We start from the raw sequence: 22,316 nt of genomic DNA, 5'->3' as shown, positions 1-22,316 counted from the left end.
GTGCTGTCTATCGCTGTGTTTGCAGCGGCTGCAGAATTATTCAGTTTTTCCCATTTTTTTGTTGTTGTTGGTGTTTTTGGTTTTTTTTATTTCTAAGGCTGATCTCATTTAAAGCTGCAAACCCTGAAACTGTTCAAAAAGGAGCACAAAACCAGTGGTATACAGGCACGGTTGGTATTATGGGATATTACGGAAACTTGAACTATGTGGTCATGTGGGACTAACATTAATATATCTTAAATAGGTGGAATATGTGACCGTTAACCCTTAAAAGTCGGAGCCATGAAATAATTGCCAGAAAATTCAAATTTTTTGAAAATTCAGTTTTTATTGAACATTCTCTCCCATTGAAAAAATGAATTCAACATAATTTTTTTAAACTTGTCTATTTTTTGCATTTTCAATTTCACAAGAACCCACGCTGAATCGTTATGTGGTTAACCTCAGTTGTAAAAATATACGTTTGGGGATTCCAACTTCTTGAAGCTTCTTGAAGCTCACTGACGATACACTTAAAATGATGGTTTAGTCTGATCTCATGATCAAATAATAATAATCTTTATTGGGGGTCTGAAGGAAATCCAACACACAAAGACCTGCTCTTTAAGCATTAAAAACACAGCGTAACAAAACCTTCCTTTTGTAACACGTTTTACCCAAACCCTAATTTTGTTGCTAAATAATACAAAAATAAAGATTTCATATATTGCAGCTTTTTCAGATCACTGTCACCTCCCTGCTCTTCTTTTTGATGCAGTCCAAGGTCAGACTTCGGGTCCCACCCTTGCGCCCTACCTCACCCAGCTGTGGTGATGGGGGTGGGCCTAATGCATGTGAAGCCTGGGCTGAATGCAGTGACAGACTGGAGGCATGTGAAGAAGCCTCTCTCTGTTGATGTCTGGTTGGCTCAGTGTGGAGTTCCCAGCCTGATGTCTGTACCTCTCCCTGATGCTGGTCCCTGGCTGCCTGTTCAGTGGGATTCTGGCTCCTGGTGGGCTGCAGGTCTCTGAGGAGCTGTAGCAGTTCTCTCTTCTCCAGCTCTGCCTCTGCCAGCTCTTGTCTCCTCAAACGCTCTGCACCTAGCAGTGCACGCATGTCACACATCACACGGGATAGCTGACCCTGCACAGACAGGATATGACGTGAAGCAATAGAGTAGTTTTACGTGTGATGCCAATTTCAGCCAGGCTTTAGCTCCTGGACAGATGTCCTCGCATTTGACTGTAGAACACTTTGGTATACAGAGGAGTTCATGGTTAACTCAATGATTATAAGGTGTATTCCAGTGAATACAAATCCAGCCCAAATCATCACACCACCACCACCGTGCTTCTCAGTTGGTGTGACGTGTTTGTTTTGATATGCTGTGTTTGACTTCCAAATATTCATCTCATCTGTCCAGACAACATCGTCCCAGAACTCTTTGTTCAAATGCATCTTTGCAAACTTAAGCTGTGCTGCCATGTTCTTTTTAAAGAGAAGATGCTTTCTCCTGCAACCCTTCCAAACACGCCATACTTAATTGTGCTGTCATGAACTTCAACTTTTAATAAATTGCGGCATGTAGAGTCTGGAGGTAGTTTGGGTTTTTTTTTTTTACAGTTTCTCTCAGCACTGCACAGTCTGACACTGGGATATCCACTCCTGGGAAAACTGGCAACTGTCTTGAGTGTTTTGTGCTTGTAAATAATCTTCCTTGCATAAGCTTCCTTCCCTGTATAATCAAACAGTTTGGAAATTACCGTATAACCTTTCCCAGATTGTTAATATCATTACTGATGTTAAGCCTCATTGGCATTGTCTTAACACACATCTTAATGCTCCAAAACAGCAAACTGCCTGCTTCTTTAGAGATTGTCATGCCAGTTAAGTGCATTTGATTATCGGTACGTGGCTTCATTTCCCTCTTAAATCCTTTGGATCCAGTAAAACTGTACATACACTGCTTCTGCATTCTGGCCTAGTTTTGTTATGTGATATGTCATTTAGCTGTGTGGTTCACCTGAGGTTGTATTTATTAATTTTAGAACCTGCTACGAACCAGATTATTTTTGAAATGACTGATAAGTGCACTTTTTTTTACTGTGATTTTATGGACATAAAAAAGATCTGTAAACTGCCACCATTTATAGGCCTGAGAAGGTGTCCTGTGGTGTGAGGAATCAGACATAATTTTCAGGCCTTGCTTATTTCAAAAGGACAGTGAAAAAAACAGTTCTCACTGTTTTTAAAAAATATGGCACCCGAGCAAAAATGTCTGAATGCTAAGCTGACATTCACACAGTTCAGACTTCTAAAAGCATTTTTCTAAAACTGCATTTTTCAGCATTTTTTAAAATGATTTGCAAAACACTGCATTGTACTTTCATAGTAAATGTATCCCAAGGTCACAAATCTGTGCTTTAGTACTATTCATATAGTAAATCTTCTGTTGCATTTATGTGGTAACAGGACATTTTACCTTGAGCTCCTCCACCTCGTTCTTCAGCTGAGACTCTTTCTGCACCATGTGCCTCCTCTGTGAGTCCAGCCGAGACTCCATCTCTCGTCTCACCTCTTCCACCTTGCACAGCATCTCCACCCTACAGTTAACATTTAATGAGACCAAGTCATGATGGTGGTGTTACCTCTGAGTTCAGGCTTAGAAGAGAGCACAGAAGAGCTTACCTGAGCATCTCCACCTCAGTGCGCAGCTCCGCTACACAATTATGTTGTGACTGGTCAATGGAGAGCAGCGTGTGGCCGCAACCATTAGGACACTCCCTGCTGCGAAAGCTACATTCTGACAGGTGAACCTCCAAGCCCCGCCTCTCGACCTGCACAGGACAGCCTGAGAGGGAAAAGTCACAAGGGTGCAAAGGCTCGCATGGAGCCACCACGTTATCAGTGTATAAGACAGGCTACTAAAGCATCTCCACAAAGATGAAATTTATTTGCAGGCACAAATTTTTCCATAAAAATCATCTGTGTGTACAAAGAGGAGATAATCTACTAACACCACCAAAAATGTACTTTGTAAACACTTTGTGTATCTAAAGTAGAGTTATTAAAGCTACAGTGTAGTCACAGATCACTGCAGTCACACAACAGCAGAAATTTCAGGTGTTTTTAGTGACTTAAACTGCACACCGCATGCACACACACCACATGTGATTCAACCTACCACAGTGGTAACATATGTACTCTCCACCTGCCAAAGATGGGTCACAGACACATGGTGAGCACAAAAGCGCACACTTGCATGTACATGTCTCAAACAGACCTAAAAATCACTCATTAAAGAATGAATGAAAGCCGACTCTCACACAGTGCTCTCTGTGTGAGGCTTGTGGGAGCTTTCTGTCCTAAAAGTGCACCTGTTCCTGGGGTAGCCAAGACAACAACAGGGCCCACCTGTTGTTCACCCCCACAGACGTGTCACATTACAGTTGTAACATACACATCCATGAGGATAGCAGTTTGACTTTTACTGTCATAAAGACAGTAAAAGTCAAACTGTATGTGTTTGACTTACAGTTTGACTTTTTTGTGTTATAAAACACATGCAGTTTGTGTTTTATAACACAAACTGCATGTGTTATAAAAACACATGCAGTGTGTTTTTATAACACACTGCATGAATAGTGTTTTGTCCGGTGTGATGTTGTCATGTACCTGTGTTAGCGCAGGATATGAAGGCAAATTCACACTCGTCCTCGTGTGAGTGGAGGCTCTCCAGGGAGCAGACCACCTCACACCCCTGTGCTGCATTCACACAGCGGATCTGCAGACGATTCAGATCATTACGCATGTACCTGCAAATCAAACCAACACAGACAGAAACTCTTAGAGTGAGAAAAGCAGGATACTGTTATAACGCTACTGACTTGCATGAAAACTTATCTGCAAAACTTAAGAGTGCATGATTACGAGGAGGTGAACGAAGCAGCACAGCTGCAGGAGACGGAGACTGACCTGTACAGTGGTTTGAGGCTACCCACATCCAGTGGCAGTCTGTCCTCAGGACAGGAGTGGTGATGGACCAGCCAGGTGCTGATGCAGGAGCTGCAGTAAGCATGTTCACAGGGTGCCTGGAGGGGGCGCTCCAGCACGTCTCGACATACACAGCACAGTAGACCCTCATTCACGTAACCTACAAACCTCTCCAGATCATAGCCCATCCTAATAAAAAAACAAAAAAAAAAGTTAAACAGATTAAACAACACACGGGGAAAGCAGGAAGCAGTCTTGTTTCCTCATTTGTTTCTTTTCTTTTTTATCTTACCTCAGATGTCAACTTTCACTTCAACCAACTCCTACTTCCTTCTTTCTGCAGGTTTTGACTCCACTCTTTCCTCCACGGGCAACCTGGCGTCCTATCTCTGCCACATCCTCGCTCTTAACACCATAAAGGTGAGGGTCTCCTCTCCTCTGAAGCCCTCCCCTACCTTTGAGAGTGCGTCTCCGTGGAGAGGTAACCCTGACAACAAGGGTTCAGGACACAGGAAGGCAGCTGTCAGACGGGACCAGATCAGATGAGAGAGACAGGCCGAATTACAGTAAAACACTGAACACTGAGTCTAAAGCAGACAAATTCTGCAGCAGTGTTGTTGTCTAGCTTTTAAAAACCTGTGTTGCTGTTGTGAAGCATTCAGAGATTACTGCTGTCCTTCAGCTGTTTTTCTCTCTCTTAATGACCCACCCGATCCTAGGTTTCTCCCTCTCTCCCTCTCTCTCTCTCTGAATGTGGGATTAAGATGGATTACACTCTCTCCCTCCATGATTGGATTACAGACTCAATATCAGATGGCACAAGAACGCATGATCACAAAAATCAAAGAGCACACCAAATGCCTGGACTCATCATCCTGTTCTCTTTATATCCTCTCAGAAAGACTTACAATCACACAAACAGTCATTCAAAAGGACCCCGTACCAAGTAAAGCTCTCTTATGCATACAGTCCTCTAAAAAAGTATTTCCCCCTTCCTGGTTTCTTAGTTTTTTGTATATTTTCACACTTAAATCTTTCAGATCATCAAACTAATTTTAATGTTAGACAAAGATCTTCGGGATGCCAGTGAACCACAGTGAAAGTCATTATACATCAATCTTGATGATCCTCAAGACAAAAGTTTAACTTTCTGGAAGGGTTGAGTCTGGTTACCTCTGCATAAAACTAACTGCATAAAACTAACACTTCATTAAAAAAAAGCATCATATCAACAGTCAAACAAGGTGGTGATAGTGTAATGGTCTGGGGCTGCTTTGCTGCTTTAGGACCTGGATGATTTGCTGTAATTGATGGAACCATAAACTCTACTGTCTACCAGAAAATCCTGACAGAGAATCTCCAGCCATCCGTTCTTACCCTGAAGCTCAATCTCACTTGAATTATGCAGAAAGGTTTGGAGGTTTGGATAGGTTTTTTTTCCCCCTTAATAAAGGTCCTGTCAGTATTATCATTTAATATCAGTATTAATAATTAATATTATTAAATATCAATATAATTAAGTATTAGCGAAAATAACTTAATACAACTACTATATAAGTATTACTTTCAGGTACCCTCAAATTGAGTAATTTGCGGTAAATTTTGAAAAGTTGACACGTTTGCCTTGAGAAAACATGTGAGGCGAGTTTACTGTGGTAGCTGTGCTAGTGAAACAAAATATTACGAATAGCAGCTTACTTAAACGGTTATACCAATATTTCCCAAATATTCCTCCTTTCACGCTTTCACTGTGATTTAATGAAGGGGTGAAGTGAGTAGTAGGTGAGCTCGATTCACAAGTTATCGATCGACCGGTTGCTGAAATTCAAGCGGGATATAAACTCCATTGAATGCGACAGCTAAACTGTAGGGACAGAAGAACCAAACGTACCCTTTCGTTTTAACCACGCCCATTTGTATTGGTTCGCCCAATCAGATTCTTCAAACTGTTCAGCGGGAGAAACTGAACCGGTGCTAGAGTCACTGAAGAGGAAAGACAAGACGAGTTCTGTTGCGATTGAGTTAAAGGCTGCGATGTCAGGTGTTTTCATCTAACTTTTAGCTCGTCGGGGTATGTACAATACGTTGTCACACATTATCTGACTTGATAATAAAGCCTAAATTAGACTTCCAACCGCGTTATTATCATCTTTATGCTAGTGTTAGCTAGCTTGCTGTGTAACAGGTTCATGTTGCTATCTAGAAATTATCGTGATATGCCGATTATTCCAGCATAAGCAGGAATTGAGGACGTGAAAAAGCTAGAAAGCCATCAGAGGGATAGTGACCCCAAGGATTTATGTATGATAAAAAAGGACTGAGTGAGTTATTTTCGTCTCGATATGCACAGTTTACCCAGTGCAGAATTTACATATGCAAATATTCCAAGTTTTCAATTTTTTGCTATTAATAGGGACAAATCATTAGCTAGATGTGTTTATATAATGCTAAAGGACCGTGACATTAAAATAAATAGTGTTGGAGTTGGATTTGTTTTGAGCTAACGAGATAGTTTTTGCTACATGCCTCCTACGAAGTTATTAAAGTGAGTACCTTTGAGGAAGATATTTTTGTTTTCTTTTTTCTTTTCCCCCCTGATATTAAACCACTCAAAGGATATTAAACCGTCTGTAATAAGCGGTAATCATGCAGTAACGCCTTAAGGCAAGTCCAGGTGTTTGTTGGGATTTTGTTACTGTATCTGCATAAAACGTAATGCATTAAATTTACTATATTAGTGTGCATAAATTCCTCTTATATTTTGTGAGGAGGTAAAACTGATCACTGATCAGAAATATACACAAAAGAAGAGAAAAGCAGTCAGGGGGAAGCTACCCGTCTTCTAGCTTTATATTAGTGTTTTATTACTGGATGAAACACTGACTTACTGGAGAATGAAACCCACAGTGCAAAAAATACATTTTACGACACTGAATCACATCTCAAGAGGGTTGAAAATTTTGATTTCAGAATGTGCTGTTTTCGTAGTCACTGATTAAAGCGGTGCAATAATGTGCTAAGAAAAATAATATAATGGCAGTTATTAATCTGCTTGTAGGATCAAGGTTCTTTATTCGTCACATGTATAGTTATACAAGTATAACACACAGTGAAATGTAACCTGACACGGTCCTCGACTTGTGCAAAAGGGGGGGGGGGACATTATATATAATATATACATTAGGTAATGTACAGTAGTAGCATGTATGCAGCAAGCAGGTGAATTCTGTACATTAAGTGAATTAAATAAGAATAGACAATCTGACTATTGTATCGGTTGCTTTTTGTCTTTAGGAAAAAGAAAGATGCGGCGCTCTGGAGCTCCCAGCAAGCTCTTGGGTAATGCAATGAAAAAGCCTCGATTTGTGCCACCTGGTGCATGTACTTCACTTTCTGTGGCTCAATCCAAGCCTTTGACTCCCAAACTTGGTTCAGGCAATGCACTGGATAAAGTAAGTTTTTTTTTCTCAACATTTTTCCTACAGTATTAAACCCTCAGTATTTATCATTCTAATTTGATTATTTTCCATTATTTTTTGTATCACACTTCCTCATATTAAGAATTCTCTTTTGTCCGTACTTCATGTCGCAGATCCAGAGAAGCCTTGCAACACCAGGTGCAAGTAAGACAGAGTTTAACGTCCAGCCTGAAGCTGCCCCAGCCTTGTCAAAGGTTCTGGCTCGTGTTCTCAGTGCAACTGAGAGTAAGGAAAATGAGGCTGAGACAAAGCATCAGAACCCTGGATTAGGAGCCTCTGCTGAAGACTATAAACCAGCAGGTAAAAAACAAACAGCCATGTAAAGCCTTGTCTTTTTCTTACCCCATCTTCTCTCTTCTTATGCCCAATTTAATAATCATAGCAGCAATATAAAAACTCACAAATGTCAGTTGATTCCTGGAGGGAGATTCTCATAGTTTCAGCAATGTATGTCAGGGAATGTGCAAAGACAAATATGGGGACAAATACGTTTGCCTCATATGAGAGAGAGGAAAAAAAGACCACAACAAAAAGTGCAAGGCCAGGAGGGAAAGGAGTCTGATGAATCAGATGGACATAACATTGCTCATGATGACTTTTATATTTCTTTTAATTAAACGTAGTTATTTTTTTTAATCACACCCACAAATAGTGAAGGGTTGATGGTGTGATCACTGAGTTATTGCTGCAACTTAGAGGTAGAGTTTCAGATAGAATTCTTCTTGTACCATGATTTAAGTATTCCAGCTGTGCCTCACACCATTTTTCTTGACTGTGAAGAGTATACCTGCGTGTCTTTGCTTAAAGTTAATCCAGCAAGCATTCCCCTCTCCTTGAGGAGACGAGGAGATGCAACGTTTGAAAATGAGAAAAGCTTCAAGATTTCCACCAGAAAACAAAATCATGGTTCCATTACAAGCTGTTATTTAAGATGGATAGCTCCTAAATCAAACAAGACTTCCAATTAGTTTTTAATTAAATGCAGGTGAGATTAAAAGCTAAACCAATTAACCCTGTGTGTTACAATGACAAAGACAGTGCAAGCCTCAGCATGCAGCATACCTGAGGCCTCATTAGGTCTAGGTAGTTTAGTCATGAAGGTTCTACTGAAACAGCCGTTTCTGTTTCATTAGCTCTCAAGTGACCAAGCTGTGGGCTCCGTTATATTTTATACATTAATATTTTTTTAATGGGACTATTTTTGTTTTTGATAATTGTACTTTATTTATGACAAATATTCTAAAATGTCGTTAATTATGGTTTTCAATCATTTTTTGCCTCAAGGCGTCTGGAGCAATAAATCTATGCAAGTTTTCATTTTGCTTTATTGCTAATCTTTTTTTTTTTTGCATATTTGTCACACTTACATGTTTGACATCATCAAATACATTTTAATATTAGAAAAAGACAACCCAAGCAAATACAAAATTAATTAATTTTTTTAAATGATGATTTTATTTATTAAGTGGGAAAAGCTGTCTAAACCTACCTGATGCTGTGTGAAAAAAGTAATTGCCCTTGAACTTAATAACTGCTTAGGCCATCCTTGGCAGCAAGAACTGCGATCAAGTGTTTGCGATAAGTAGCAATGAGTCTTTAACATCACTACGGAGGAATTTTGGCCCACTCTTCTTTGCAGAATTACTTTAGTTCAGCCACATTAGAGGGTTTTCCAGCATGAGTGGCCTGTTTAAGGTCATGTCAAAGCCTCTCAAACACATTTAAATCCAGACTTTGACTAGGACACTCCATAACCGTCTTCTTCTTCTTTCTTTTTTTTCCTTTTTTGAGCCATTTTGAGCTGGTGTGTTTTGGATCAATTTCCTGCTGCAGAACCTGAGATTAAGCTTCAGGACTCAAAAGGATGGCGGGACATCCTCCTTCAGGATTTTCTGATAGAGACCAGAATTCAGGGTTCAATTGCAGCAAATTGTCCACGTAGCCGCAGACCATCAGAGTACTGTACCACCACTTTTTTTTTTTTTTTTTTGAAAATATTTTTATTGAAAAAAGAAAACAACAGTACTTGCAGTTACCGAAATACAATCAACCTTTCTTCATTTTTCTAAGTAAATAAACTTATATATATATGAAAGAAAAAAAACCCCAACGCATTCTAAAAGAAAGACCCCTCCCCCCCCGTCCCACACAGATCAACACAACCATCAAACATATTAGAGGAATATAACAGTAGCAGAAGTACATTTAAACAGGCAATACCTCTAGACTAGCAAAACAAGAGATAAAGGGTTGCCACTTGTGAAAAAATTTTGTACCACCACTTTTGACTGTTCGTACGATGCTCTTTTTATGTAATGCTGTGTTACGTCAGATGTAACGGGATTTAAACCTTCCAGAAGGCTCAACTTTTGTGCTGTCAGTCCACAGAATATTTTCCCAAAAGTCTTGAGGATCATCAAGGTGTTTTTCTATGGCAAATGTGAGACGAGCCTTTGTGATCTCTCTGGTCAGCAGTACTTTTCTCCTTGAACACTCCTATGGATGCCTTCTCTTTCTTATTGTTGAATCATAAACTCTGACCTTAACTGAGGTGAGTGAGGCCTGCACTTCTTTAGATGCTGTTCTGGGTTCTTTTGTGACCTGCTGGATGACTCGTCGATGCACTCTTTGAGTAATTTTGGTAGACCAGTCATTCCTGGGAAGGTTCACCGCTGTTCAGTTTTCTTCATTTGTGGCTGTCAGCGTGGTTCACTGGAGACCCAAAGCCAAAGCCTGACTGACAGTCGTGACAGTGAGTGACTTTGTTTCTCAGCTGTTTCTTTAGATCGTAGCATGATGTGTTGCTTTATCTTTGAACCTACTTCACTTTGTCAGACTGGTTTTAGTAACTCAGCAGGTCTGGCATTAATCAGACTCGGGTGTAGACAGAGAAACGGAACTTAACTTTCTAAAAATTGTGGTTAATCAATTAATTTATGATTTTACAAAGGTGGCAGTTAATTTTTCATGTAGGCTCGGATAACTTTCCCCCCTTAATACATTATAATTTAAAAAATACTTTTTGAATTTACTCAGGTTATTTTTGTCTAATATTTAAATTTGTTTGATGATCTGAAACATGTAAATGTGACAAATATGCAAAAGATGAGGAAGGGGACAGATGTTGTCACACTGCTGACAATTTTTTTTTGCCTCAGGCAAAAAGCATCATGTATATTAATGTGTACATACAGAACAATACTGATTCTGTTGCCTTTTTAAAAGAAAGACAGAGATGATACAAACACTGTCACCTTGAACACAAAGCTCTGCTGTATATTTACTTGAGCCACACCATCTACTTTGCATTCACTGAGATTAAATTTGTATCATATTTGCAACATCAGGCATTTTGCTTTTTATTTTTTTGTAATTTATTCCTTAAAAATGTGTCGTGCAATCTATTTTGGGTTTTTTTGAGCTACATTTGTATAATCGGTTAATCGATCTACAGGGTTAAAGGCAGGGACATTACTCATCACAAATATTTGGCTTGAGGTTGTCGGTCCTAAATGGATCATTCAGGACCTGAAGCCTTTTCATGTTTGCTGTGTAAAATAAGGTACGGCTGGCCCCAAAAGAGAGTTTACAGCTACTGGCCTGTCCATGTGTTATAAATTACATGGACATTATCATCATCGTCATCACCACCACATTAGCGATTATTCCTCATAATGTGCCCTACACGTACCAACTACTGCTGTTTAAATTCGCTGTTATATTGCAAGGTCTAACTCGAGCAAACCCCGCGCAGAGGCTGCAAGCAGACACTATAATGAGATATAACGTTTATATAAATAGCATTCCGCTCTGTCTAATAATAACACGCACATAGGATAGATGTTAAACCGGGCGGGCGAAGGCTGAGTGACAGCAGGTCCAGCATTATGCAAATTAGCGGCCAGATTCGGACTGTGCTCGGGATCAGCGTCTCCTTCTCCTCCCCTTCCTCCTGTCGGAGCAGCCAGTGCTTCTGTTTTACTTCCTGAGGACGCGCGGCGCGAGCACGCTTTCCTGGAGCTGTTTTTGCACGCGCCCCACACACGCATTTAATCGACGGAGTCGCCGCGTGCGCTGCGGAGCTGGCGTTCCCTGTCTGCATTCGTTCTACACTGAAGCACGGCCAGAAGCGCGGGTTCTACGGACATGCGCAGCGCGCTCACAAACCCCTCCCCCCCGGTTCAGTTAGTTAAGCCGGCGCTGATTCAAAGCATCACTCACTTTAGGACGTTAGACATGTGACACTTTAACACCTTACAGTGTGCTGTTTGCAAACTGTTGTGGCACATGTGCAGAGGGCAGTGTCCCTCTGCAGCACTCCCTTTGTCACACTGTAGAGCCGGTGTAGCTCTGCTGTGCTCTGTGCTGTGCTCGGTTTGGGGTTTAGAGAGACCGAGCTGTAAGTAGGTCGGGCTGGGCTTAAGCGGCTTAGCTACGTCAGCCTAAGCTGGGAGGAATTCATCCAAAGCCCTCCGCGGTAGGCGGGGGCCTAAACGAGGCTGGCCTAGTTAAGCCTGATTCTTATTGTGTGCAGCACAGCCTGTTTTTGTTGTGCAACGTAGCTGAGAGGGAGTCCAGGAGTAGTGTGAGAATCCATGCACTTGTTAGACATAGCCTATGTTTGATTTGGAGAGGAAGAAGACGAAGGGGGGAAATGTGACATGTATCTGAGTTAGACCAGTGTTGGTGTGTCACTGTGGACCAGGAGAAGAGAGCGGCGGGGACTGAAAAAAAGACAGGTGGGAAGAGAGAGGAGCCCACACCACTGAGTGTGGTTACTAAAGGGTGACAGCCATAGGCCAGACTTGGTCTGCGTGAGCCCAGTATGCTAGAAGATGGCATCCAGCTCTGTGTTTTTGTCCAGTATGGTGGGTAAAGCCCGCTCCTCCAACTTCACCCTCTCTGAGAAGCTGGACCTGTTGAAGCTGGTCCGGCCTCACATCCGAATCCTGGAGGAGCACACCAACAAGCACGCGGTCATTGTGGACAAGAACAAGTGCTGGGACACTGTTGCTGAACAGTACAATGCCCTGGGAGGAGACAGACCCCATCGCACAGCTCAGGGCCTCCGGACCCTCTACAAGAGACTGAAGGAGTCAGCCAAGCAGGAAGTGATGCAGAGGAGACACGCCCAGCCAGAGTACAGAGCAAGCATCTCTGAGCCAACCAGGAGAATTATGGAGATGATCCCTCACCTGTTTCACCACGTGCCCATCCACGAAAAGGACCAGGCGCTGCGCAGGTACGGTTGCACTTATGAGAACACATACGCACACAAAGATAAAGGATAACACAAGTCACATGAGAGTTTTGGACATACTGAGGGAGAGGAGGGGCTGCCGTTCATGCTCCCATACCCAATCAGATTACTCACTGCACACTGTCAGGCTCAAGAGGACATACTGCATGACCTGCCATCATTTACTGGCGGCTCATCAGTACATTTGGAAAATACATAGGTCTGGTTTTCACATTGATAATTCTATCAGAAACTTGGCTCCAAAATAATTATTTAGCTCGTGTTCTCAGCACTACAAAAAGTAAGATGCTGCTAAATATCCTCATGCTGGATTAAGAGAGTACGCAGAGGAGAAAAATACACTGAATAATTCAGATTAAAAGGCAGTCATCACAGTTAGAAATCCTAGTGATGAATAAGAGTGGGATCAAAAACGCTCCACACGTGTGAGGTTGTAACAACCAAGACTTGTTGCCAAATCCTATAATTTCCTTTCACTCCCTTTAATGTTCCCTGATCATTCACCTAATTCTTTGATTGATTTACCCACCTGCAGAGGTTTCAACACACTTCACATAAACAAGATATAGTAAATGCTGCTTAAGCACTCCAGGCTCACTTATTTATTAATTTTTTTTAATCCTGTTTTTCCCATTTGTAGACTAATATACAGCAAGCACAACTCTCCTATCGAACATCCTGGCAGCAGCTCATCTCTGGCTGGACTTCAGGATTACTCTGCATCTGTCCCAAGTATCCCCCATGAGGTGGTCCAGCTGGACGCTGAACAGGATGTAAAACCACCGCCAGACCTTCCCATCCTCCCAGCGCACACAGGACCACGGCTGGAAGGAGGCCAGGAGCGAGAGGGAGAGCAGGACTTGGGCAGCATCCATGATTATGAAGCGTCATTATCTCCAGCTCCTTCCTCTGTTAACATCCCTCTCTCCACCTCGCCGCTGCCCTTACGCCATGAGCTCTACCCCAACGACATCTACCCTCACCACGAGCCGGACAGGTTTCGGCCTCTGCAACTGGCCAAAGAGGAGCACGAGCTGGTGCTGGCCAATCACAGGAAGGTGGCCCTGTACCTGGAGGAGAAGAGAGAGGGGCTGAAGAGGAAGCAGGAACTGGAGGAGGAACTGCTGCGAGCCAAGATCAAAGTGGAGAAACTGAAGGCAACCCGACTGAGACACGGACTGCCCATTTCTCTATAACAAGTATCAACATGCACTTCTGTGGTCACTGTGAGAAAGGGAGGGGCTCTGAGTAGTACAGTTTTTAAAAAAAAGAAAAAGAAAAAAAGCACTTTGGAGCAGTCACCAATTTTGTTTTGTTTTGGTTGTGTGAGATCAGTTTCAGGACTTGACTTTCTTTTGGAAACATAGTGCCTCGTATACACACAGATAACCTGTTTACGTCCTGCAGGATAATTAGGATAATAACACCTGCTGCCATCCGTCTTTGTGCTTGTCTGTGTTAAAAATGCATCATCGTGTCCATGAGTACCAAAAGTGGGGACAAACATCTATGTAATAAAACAAAGCTCACATCAATAACACTGTGACAGGCCAATATGTATAAAAGTCCAAATTTTGGAAGGGAATATTTGTAGTATTGACTGATAATGTACCTCAGTGGTGCTCTTCCTGCCTACACCTACCACCAGTCTCTAATTACAGGAGTGCCAGCAAGGCATTAATGATCTTTATTGTCTAAGATTGTTGGAAAAATATGAACGTAAGAGTTAAAGCACTTGATGTCAGTGTGAGCGACGTGTTGTTATCTCTGTATAAAGAACATTTCCACCCATTCTGGAGAGGTTTTGGTTATCAAAACAATTTTTATAGCCGCTTTTATTCATTCTGTAGATTTCCTACAAAAACCATTCATGTAGTAGCAAATTTTAGAGATACCAGGACTGCAGCACAAGGTAAACTTTTGAAGGCCTTAATCTGTTATTGGGATAACAAAAATGTTCGCGTGAGTAATTCTCACTGGTTGCTGAACTGTTGGCCGGTTGCGCGAACAAAAGAAGGGAGGGGCCCTGATGGTTTTTGGTGTTACTGCTATTTATTGTGAGTTCAACATTGATTGTATTGTACTGTTGTTATACAAGTGTTGCCCATTTCTCTTACTGTTTGTCTATGCGTTCACGTGTTTGTATTAAAAAGAAGATCCATTTTTCCTCTGGTCCTCTGTTTATTTCTAAGTCACGTGTTCCACTTTTATAGGAAATCTTTAATCCGCCTTGTAGAAGCTGATGAAAGATCATAAGGTGACCGCATCTGCTGACATTTGCATTGTTTCACGGTGCTAACTATTTGAGCCTTGTACATGTTGTATTTTGTTTCCATGATAGGTGGAGCCAACAATGGCGTGTAGAAGCCTTTATGCTGAAAAGCTTGATGCGACAGTGACCTCTGCTGGTCAATTTCCTGTGTACATCTGGTGGATCTGACTTTGTTTTATGTCTTTGTGTTACAGGAGTGAATGATGGCCCTCCTGGGTCTCCCCAAACCCCTCAGCCTCCTGCAGGCTCAGACTCCGGCTGCAGTCAGGATGGGGCGCATTACTTCAGTGTGGTGTGGTGTAAGGCCAGCAAGAAGAAACATAAGCGCTGGGAGGGAGACGCAGTGCTGGTGACAAGAGGACGCACAGTCACTCTTAAAGATATGGAGGGGAAGGATATCGGAAAGGGTAAGACGGACACCAACATCAAATTTTAATTTGTCACCTGTGTAGCTGTTGCTTGTATTTAAAATGACAACTGCCCAATTTTAATATAGGACTATATACAAAAAGCCTCGAGAATCATTCAAGCAATAAAAAGGCACCTAATTCGAAGGATGAGCCATTGTGGTGTGTACACATAACAAACAACTTGGCAAAGACAAGTACTTTATCATTAGCAGCCTGTCAGAAAAATACACAATTTCTTTACATTTCTTTTGTCTAATCTAACAAGAATATCAAAGGTGACAGAGTGTGAAAGGCATAAAATGTGATTTTTGCACCAAAAAACTCTGTTTACACATTTCAGTAAATTGCTGAACCTATTTATTTCACATTTTCCTTACAAAATATAAAGAAATTAAGACTGACTTAAGACTCAATGAAAGCAAAGTCATCAGTACTGTAATTAAAATTATTTACCTGACATTTAATTTACTCAAGATCAAATATAAAAATAACAGGAAAATACTCAGGCTTCTATCAAGTAAGGTATTATTGACTCTTTGCCTTAGTTGTGCATAGTCAGCCCCAGAGGCCTGTTTTTGGATCATGAAACACTGGAAAATAATTAAATACTCAAATCTTAAATAAAATTCTACAAGCATACTTTTTACACTTAACTGAAGCTTACTGCATTAAACATTAAAATATGCTAAAGGGCTAAGTAGGTCAATACTAGTTGATTTCTCCTAGTACATGTGATCCTGACAAGTGTGCATATCTGAACTGTAGGTAGTGGCTACAAGGTGTCGGAGCTGGCCTTGCTTTCCGAGGGAGAGACTCTCACTATTGGTGGGAAAGAGGTGGAGGTGATGGGAGTCATTTCTGCTGAGGACTTTGCTAAGGGGCGCTGTTTTCAGGAGGTCCAAACAGAGCGAGTGGAGTTAAACACAAAGTCTGCTCCACCACCCTCCTGCCGCTTGGCATTCAAACCTTTTTGCCCTCCAACAATGGTGGGCGGAGCGGGCCACAGAGAAACAAAACCAGAAGAGGAACAAACCCGCAGACCTCGCCATGACCCCCTCGCTCCAGGTGTGTGGATAAAGTTGGAGTTTGATGATGCATTAATTTATTACCTACATAAATTGGCAAAAAATATATTTATATTGCATTATAATAATAATAATAAATAATAATATTATTTCATATCGTTTTAGGTGCACTGGTGATGCCTCGCCCTTCCGCCAACCACCAGTGGTTAAATAACAAGTCAGGGCTTCCTATGGTCGATGTTGTGCTTGACCCACACCTAACCACACACCTGCGACCGCACCAGAGGGATGGCCTGCTCTTCCTCTACGAGTGTGTCATGGGCATGAGGTGACAGTGTTGTTTGGCTATCATGAAATGCTGTGCAAAAAACCTCTTAATCAATCTGTTGCAGCCCCACACAAAAAACAAAACAAAACGGAGCCACTGGTTTGATGTTGTGCTTATGTGTCTGTGGTTCAGAGCTGCAGGTTGCTACGGTGCGATCCTGGCCGACGAAATGGGTCTGGGAAAGACTCTCCAGAGCGTGGCACTGTCTTGGACGTTGCTGAAGCAGGGACCTTATGGTGGGAGGCCAGTTGCTAAGCGTGTGCTTGTGGTTACACCTGGCAGCCTGGTACAGAACTGGGCCGCAGAATTCAACAAGTGGCTGGGCCGTGAGAGGATCAGCGTTTTCACTGTGGATCAGGTTATTCTGTTTTATAATTACGAGTTCTTGGTTCAGTTAATCATGAAACAACATGATTTTATTTGGAAAGCGAATGTGAACTCACTGCTTTAGTGCATATGTATATATCCTGTTATCCATTCTGCATTAAAGTGCATACAGCAACAAGTCACACTGCTTAAAACTCAAAAGGAACCCACATGCTCTTAGGTACATGTCTGTGGTTTTAAAAAAAATCCATCCATTTTATTATAAGCTTTCTATTTTATTCTATTGCAATAATTCTTCTCTCTTATTCGATGACTTAATTATGCTACTCCGTTTTTATTGCCGGCTTTTCTTGATTTAATATCTTTTTTGTAAATAATTAAAATGAGAACAAGTATCTGAATGAATCATCTACTTTAATCTGGAGTTTATTAAGTAATTCCATTTTTTTTCTTCATTGAAATGTATTTAGGACCACAGGATAGAGCAGTTCGTTTTGTCCCCACTGCACACCGTTCTTGTGATAAGCTATGAAATGCTGCTGCGCTGTCTGGAGCAGGTATGTTCTCCCGATGTCTCATAGCGTGCTTTTTCCAAAGAAGCTGTTTGATCTTTGTACTCTTATCTTGTAATTTCCTTCTGTTTTCAGGTCCAGAAAGTTGATTTTGGTCTTATAATCTGTGATGAGGGTCACAGATTAAAGAATAGCAACATCAAAACATCATCAGCCCTCAGCAGCCTCGAGTGTAATCGCAGAGTCATACTTACAGGTGAAAGCGATAAGGGAGTTTCTGAAGGGAGTTTCTGAATGGCAGCTACAACTGCTTCCAGATGTTTTATAACAGACTGTTTTTTGTGCTTTTGAAGGCACTCCAGTTCAAAACGACCTGCAGGAGTTCTACGCCATCATTGAGTTTGTGAACCCTGGGATACTGGGCTCATCGACTGCTTATAGAAAAGTATACGAGGAACCAATCCTGCGCTCCAGACAGCCCTCATGCACAGAGGTAATCCCATCTCCTTTCTCTTTCCTGTGCAGTTGTTATAAAAATGTTATCTGGTGTTAAACCTGATCTTACATCTTCCACTGCCAACAGGAGGAGAGAGTTTTGGGAGAGGAGCGAGCGGCCGAGCTCTCTCGTCTGACTGGCATGTTCATCTTGAGGCGGACGCAGGAAATCATCAACCGCTACTTGCCTCCTCGCCTCGACTGGACGTTGTTCTGCGAGCCGTCCCCTCTGCAACGAGAGCTGTACAAGCATCTCCTCTGCCACAGAGTCTTCAGGGCCTGCCTCCAGGGCTCCACTCAAACCCACACACATCTGGCTTGCATCACCGCACTGAAAAAGCTCTGTAATCACCCCGGACTGCTCCACGTCACTGTTAAGGTTAATTTTTTTTATGAGCTGGCTTGGGGGACAGAAACCTGTGATCATAGTGGAAACTGTAAATATATAATCGTGAATCCCAGTCCTAACCATGAACATGGGTTGTTCTGTTGGTAGGAGAGGACAGATGCTGGCTCTGTGGAGAGTTCATTATATGAGGGGCTGGCAGATCTCTTCCCAGAATCCTATTCTTCAGGAGGATTCACCATGGCTGACTCTGGAAAACTGCTGGTTCTTACAGACCTGCTTGCCACCATTAGACAGCTGAGCTCTTCAGACAGGTGTGTTTTTGTGTGACGCTAAGACGCTATTGGTTGTTTGGAGTATCTGGATTTTTTTTTACTTTATTTATCAAGCGTCACATTTGATAGTAGGTGTGCTCCTGCAGGGTGGTCGTAGTGTCAAACTACACTCAGACGCTAGACTTGCTCCAGGACCTGTGTGTACACATGAGCTACACCTTCTGTCGGCTGGACGGACATACCCCCACGAACCAGAGGCAGCGACTGGTCGACAGTTTCAACAGTCCCTATTCTCAGAACTTCCTGTTTCTGCTGAGCTCTAAAGCAGGTGGGGTTGGGCTTAATCTCATTGGCGCTTCCCACCTGGTGCTATACGACATCGACTGGAACCCTGCCAATGACATTCAGGTAAAATACAAACAGTAAGTCTGAAAAGGTAGAAAAACTCAAAAGTTGGGGTTGTATGAAGTCTAAAAGTGCCTTTGGTTTTATTGTTATCCATTGTGAGCTGTATGTAAAAGATGGACATGGTAACCATGACACGGAAATATTAAAAAACAACAGAAGTGAAAAAAAAACCCACGATGAAAATGACAGGAACCAAAACATGTGAAGGATTTCACTAAGACACACTTAAAAGAAACTGAAAATTATCAGTGTTGTTATCAGGGAGAAAAAGATCAAATAGGTATTAAAAAAATTAGGCATTTCTAACATGGAAATCTGTGAGAACTGATTTCCTTTGACACACGTTGGCCCAATATTTATGGCCCGGAGGTTGTTGCTTAGGGCAGATGAAATGAATAAGTGTGAAGCTGCCCTTGTGTACGAGTACATGCAAATCCAGCAGAGGGCACTGAATACGTGTGTGTTATCCTCCCCCCTCTTCTCTGTCCAGGCCATGGCTCGGGTGTGGAGAGATGGACAGAAGAAGACTGTGCACATCTACCGTCTTCTCACTGCAGGCAAGGACGCGTAAATACAAATTACGAACAAAAAAAAAAAAGTGCACCATATCAACAGTGTTTTAAAGTTTTGTTTCTTTCTCTCAGGCACCATTGAGGAGCGTATATTTCAGCGACAGGTGTCCAAACAGGGACTCTCTGGAACCGTGGTTGACATGGGGAAAGGGGCAGAGCACACGAGTTTCTCCACCAGTGACCTGCGAGATCTTTTCAGCCTGACGGAGACGCCCTGCCTGACTCATGACCTGCTGAACTGTGGCTGCGGCATGGATGGCACACTCAGCGGTAGGCTCACATACACGCCACACATGCTGACACCAGAGCACGAAAAGACTGAAAATCATACCTCCTCACATCTTTGCGGTCTTCATTTTCAGCTATCACAGAGGAGGAGGAGCTGGTTTCCGAACGGCCCTGCCAGCTCGGTCGTCAAGGTGACCGTAAGGGGGCGACACAGAAGCATCTCAGCATGTCCGAGCTCATGCAGTGGAGACATTTCTCCGGTGACACACACTCCTTCTCCGACCCCTACCTCGATCACGCGCGAAACAACATCACTTTCGCCTTCCAGACCACCATCTCTCACGCAACCCAGTAAACAACCAACTCGCGTGACGCACACTCGCATAGCTTTCTGCACAAACCTCTTCAGGTCCTCTGGACTTTGTCAGCCTCGATTTGACGTATGAATAACGCTCCACCACTGCTGCACGTTACGCTATTTCCAGTAGTTTTAAAACCGCTTTGCTCCTGCAATTCTGTATTGCCCTAAAATTTTCACCTTTTGTTTATTTATGCAAAATAATTCACTGTAAAATTCTATAAAATAAGCATAAATGATTAAGAAATGTTTAACATTTGTCAGCGTTTGAAAAGTTCTTGCTGGTGGAGGAGGCGCATATAAAATACAGATTTATATCATGGGTACGGCCATTCAACAGACATTTCTATCCAAAGGAATATTTATTATTGGTAGGATTTATGTTTCTGTGGGGTGCCCAGTGAATGGAGAGAATGTGTTTACATTCAAAAGAATTTGTTTACAGCAGTTTGCTTAGTGAGAATGAGCCCCCCCCCCCCACCCAATGGGATGGGCAAAGCATCTCTGGCCTCCACTGTCGTGCTTTAATGTCAGAATTTGTTATGCAATGACCACACACGTTACTGTGGAGCGAGCAAATCTGCTGGGCTGTCAATGTGGGCCATACTGCAGTCTGTTCAGTCTATTATTTTGGATGACACTGGTCTGTTCATGCTCTTCAACACAAAGCTGCCGCGTGGGAGTTACAGCATGTAGTGTCTGCATGTGTGTGTGTGCGTGTGCATGTGCGTGTGCACACCCAGAATTCACATATGATTTGAGTCTCGGTCTGTCAGATTGACTGTGCTCCAGTATACAATGCATTTCCATGCAGTGCAATTATCATTTATTCGAGGATCACCACTGTGCGTGATTGTTAAGCAACTTCGTTGTATAATAAATGGGTCTCTGGGATGATAATTTTTTTTGTATGCATATGACAGTTGGACGATTACGCACACACCTGCTGTTATTCTGTGGACACAATGGGAATTGAAACACAACACTTCCTGTGCCAGGATTCGGCCTCATATGAACGTTGCATGTTGTGCAATATATTAAATATGTCATTTTGCTATCAAATGTAGGCCCTCTGGAAGCTCATCAGTTTAGGATGTAGAAATCACAAAGAGAAGTGCAAGTATATGAAAGAAAACAGCAAAATGAACCTGCCTGCCTAAGTAAATGTGTGGATGCTAATTGAGATGTGCAGGTACTTGATAACTGACTGGTGTTGGGAATACAATTTATAGATAATTGGCTTCTACATACAGAGCCAAGATGTACAGAGATATGTGGTATTATACATTATTGTTTTAGTATACTAGTGCTCCTCAGAAACTTTCATATATTTTATTTTCAATAAACGTGAGCTGAAATATTTCAGTGTTAGTATAGCCATTTTTGAACGCCAGGGATCGGAGCACCAGGCCTTTCACCTGTGACCGCCATCTGATCTACTAAGCACTGAACCCACATCACTTTTTTGGGCTAAGGCCTAGCCACCAGGACCTCGCGACACGGGGCAGTCGCTGGAGAGATTATCTCATCTGGCTGGCTTGGAAACATCTTGTTGTCCTCCTGGAGGAGGTGGCATATTGGATGTTGTCAGAACCTTGAGGCGACTGTTTTGATTTGGGGCTAAATAAATAAAATTGAATCAGCCATTAAAAAAGATTCATTTATTTTTATTGTTAGTGCTCTATATTTACAGGAAATACCGGAGAACTGAATAATTCCTGAGACCAATTTTATTTTAAAAAGGAGATTAACAGGAATGTCCAGCTTCTGAAAGGTATAATTATTTATAAGCTTACTTCTTGGTTGGAGCTCCTTTACCACAAATTACTGTGTCAGTGTGTTGTAACATGGAGGTGATCAGCTTGTTGGACTGCTGAGGCATCACTGAAACCCAGGCTGCTTTTACAGCAGTCTACAGATCATCTGTATTTCTGAGTCGGATATTTTTCATCATAGATCAGCAGATGGAAACATTAATTCTCTGAATCTAAAGTTTCCTTGTTAAATGCTTCACTGACTTTGGATTTGGTAAAACACAGAGGAGCAACC

General features: G+C 42.1%; 3 protein-coding genes across 4 annotated transcripts; 2 read left to right on the top strand and 1 right to left on the bottom strand.

Moving 5' to 3' along the window:
• Positions 1 to 538: 538 nt before the first annotated feature.
• Positions 539 to 4,708, bottom strand: rnf41l (ring finger protein 41, like). 2 transcript variants are annotated; one of them, XM_085178720.1, is made up of 7 exons: positions 4,265 to 4,708; positions 3,955 to 4,161; positions 3,655 to 3,794; positions 3,164 to 3,190; positions 2,668 to 2,830; positions 2,462 to 2,582; positions 539 to 1,122 (listed from the first exon to the last, which is right to left on the bottom strand). In XM_085178720.1, exons 2-7 carry the CDS (start codon positions 4,158 to 4,160, stop codon positions 718 to 720), a joined length of 1,062 nt encoding a protein of 353 aa, XP_085034846.1. In that variant the 5' UTR covers position 4,161; positions 4,265 to 4,708; the 3' UTR covers positions 539 to 717. The 2 variants fall into 2 exon arrangements, with proteins under 2 accessions (XP_085034846.1, XP_085034848.1); XM_085178722.1 differs by lacking the exon at positions 3,164 to 3,190 and having other exon boundaries at positions 4,265 to 4,707.
• Positions 4,709 to 5,911: 1,203 nt separating this feature from the next.
• Positions 5,912 to 21,627, top strand: rad54b (RAD54 homolog B). Its single transcript, XM_085178698.1, has 16 exons — positions 5,912 to 6,043; positions 7,267 to 7,424; positions 7,565 to 7,751; positions 15,178 to 15,390; positions 16,159 to 16,458; positions 16,584 to 16,746; positions 16,879 to 17,104; positions 17,544 to 17,630; positions 17,721 to 17,841; positions 17,939 to 18,078; positions 18,169 to 18,459; positions 18,577 to 18,740; positions 18,848 to 19,109; positions 19,600 to 19,666; positions 19,754 to 19,951; positions 20,044 to 21,627. Exons 2-16 carry the CDS (start codon positions 7,278 to 7,280, stop codon positions 20,262 to 20,264), a joined length of 2,787 nt encoding a protein of 928 aa, XP_085034824.1. The 5' UTR covers positions 5,912 to 6,043; positions 7,267 to 7,277; the 3' UTR covers positions 20,265 to 21,627.
• LOC146508238 (fibrinogen silencer-binding protein-like) lies at positions 10,535 to 15,214 on the top strand. Its single transcript, XM_085178723.1, has 2 exons — positions 10,535 to 12,693; positions 13,352 to 15,214. The coding sequence occupies exons 1-2, from the start codon at positions 12,287 to 12,289 to the stop codon at positions 13,905 to 13,907; spliced, it is 963 nt and encodes a 320-aa protein (XP_085034849.1). The 5' UTR covers positions 10,535 to 12,286; the 3' UTR covers positions 13,908 to 15,214.
• Positions 21,628 to 22,316: the final 689 nt, after the last annotated feature.

This window comes from Neolamprologus multifasciatus, chromosome 11 (assembly GCF_963576455.1).
Source record: "Neolamprologus multifasciatus chromosome 11, fNeoMul1.2, whole genome shotgun sequence".
Classification (NCBI taxonomy): Eukaryota; Metazoa; Chordata; class Actinopteri; order Cichliformes; family Cichlidae; genus Neolamprologus; species Neolamprologus multifasciatus.
This window is presented reverse-complemented; position numbering and strand designations above follow the sequence as displayed.

Excerpts from the sequence above, each read along its gene's own strand:
- rnf41l (XM_085178720.1), bottom strand. The coding sequence starts at position 4,160 with ATGGGCTATGATCTGGAGAGGTTTGTAGGTTACGTGAATGAGGGTCTA. Across the intron at positions 3,795-3,954 it reads AGCCTCAAACCACTGTACAG|GTACATGCGTAATGATCTGA; the intron begins GTCAGTCTCCGT and ends TTTGATTTGCAG. Across the intron at positions 2,583-2,667 it reads ACTGAGGTGGAGATGCTCAG|GGTGGAGATGCTGTGCAAGG; the intron begins GTAAGCTCTTCT and ends TGTTAACTGTAG.
- rad54b (XM_085178698.1), top strand. The coding sequence starts at position 7,278 with ATGCGGCGCTCTGGAGCTCCCAGCAAGCTCTTGGGTAATGCAATGAAA. Across the intron at positions 16,747-16,878 it reads GAGTGTGTCATGGGCATGAG|AGCTGCAGGTTGCTACGGTG; the intron begins GTGACAGTGTTG and ends TCTGTGGTTCAG. Across the intron at positions 18,460-18,576 it reads TGCTCCACGTCACTGTTAAG|GAGAGGACAGATGCTGGCTC; the intron begins GTTAATTTTTTT and ends TTCTGTTGGTAG.
- LOC146508238 (XM_085178723.1), top strand. The coding sequence starts at position 12,287 with ATGGCATCCAGCTCTGTGTTTTTGTCCAGTATGGTGGGTAAAGCCCGC. Across the intron at positions 12,694-13,351 it reads AAGGACCAGGCGCTGCGCAG|ACTAATATACAGCAAGCACA; the intron begins GTACGGTTGCAC and ends TCCCATTTGTAG.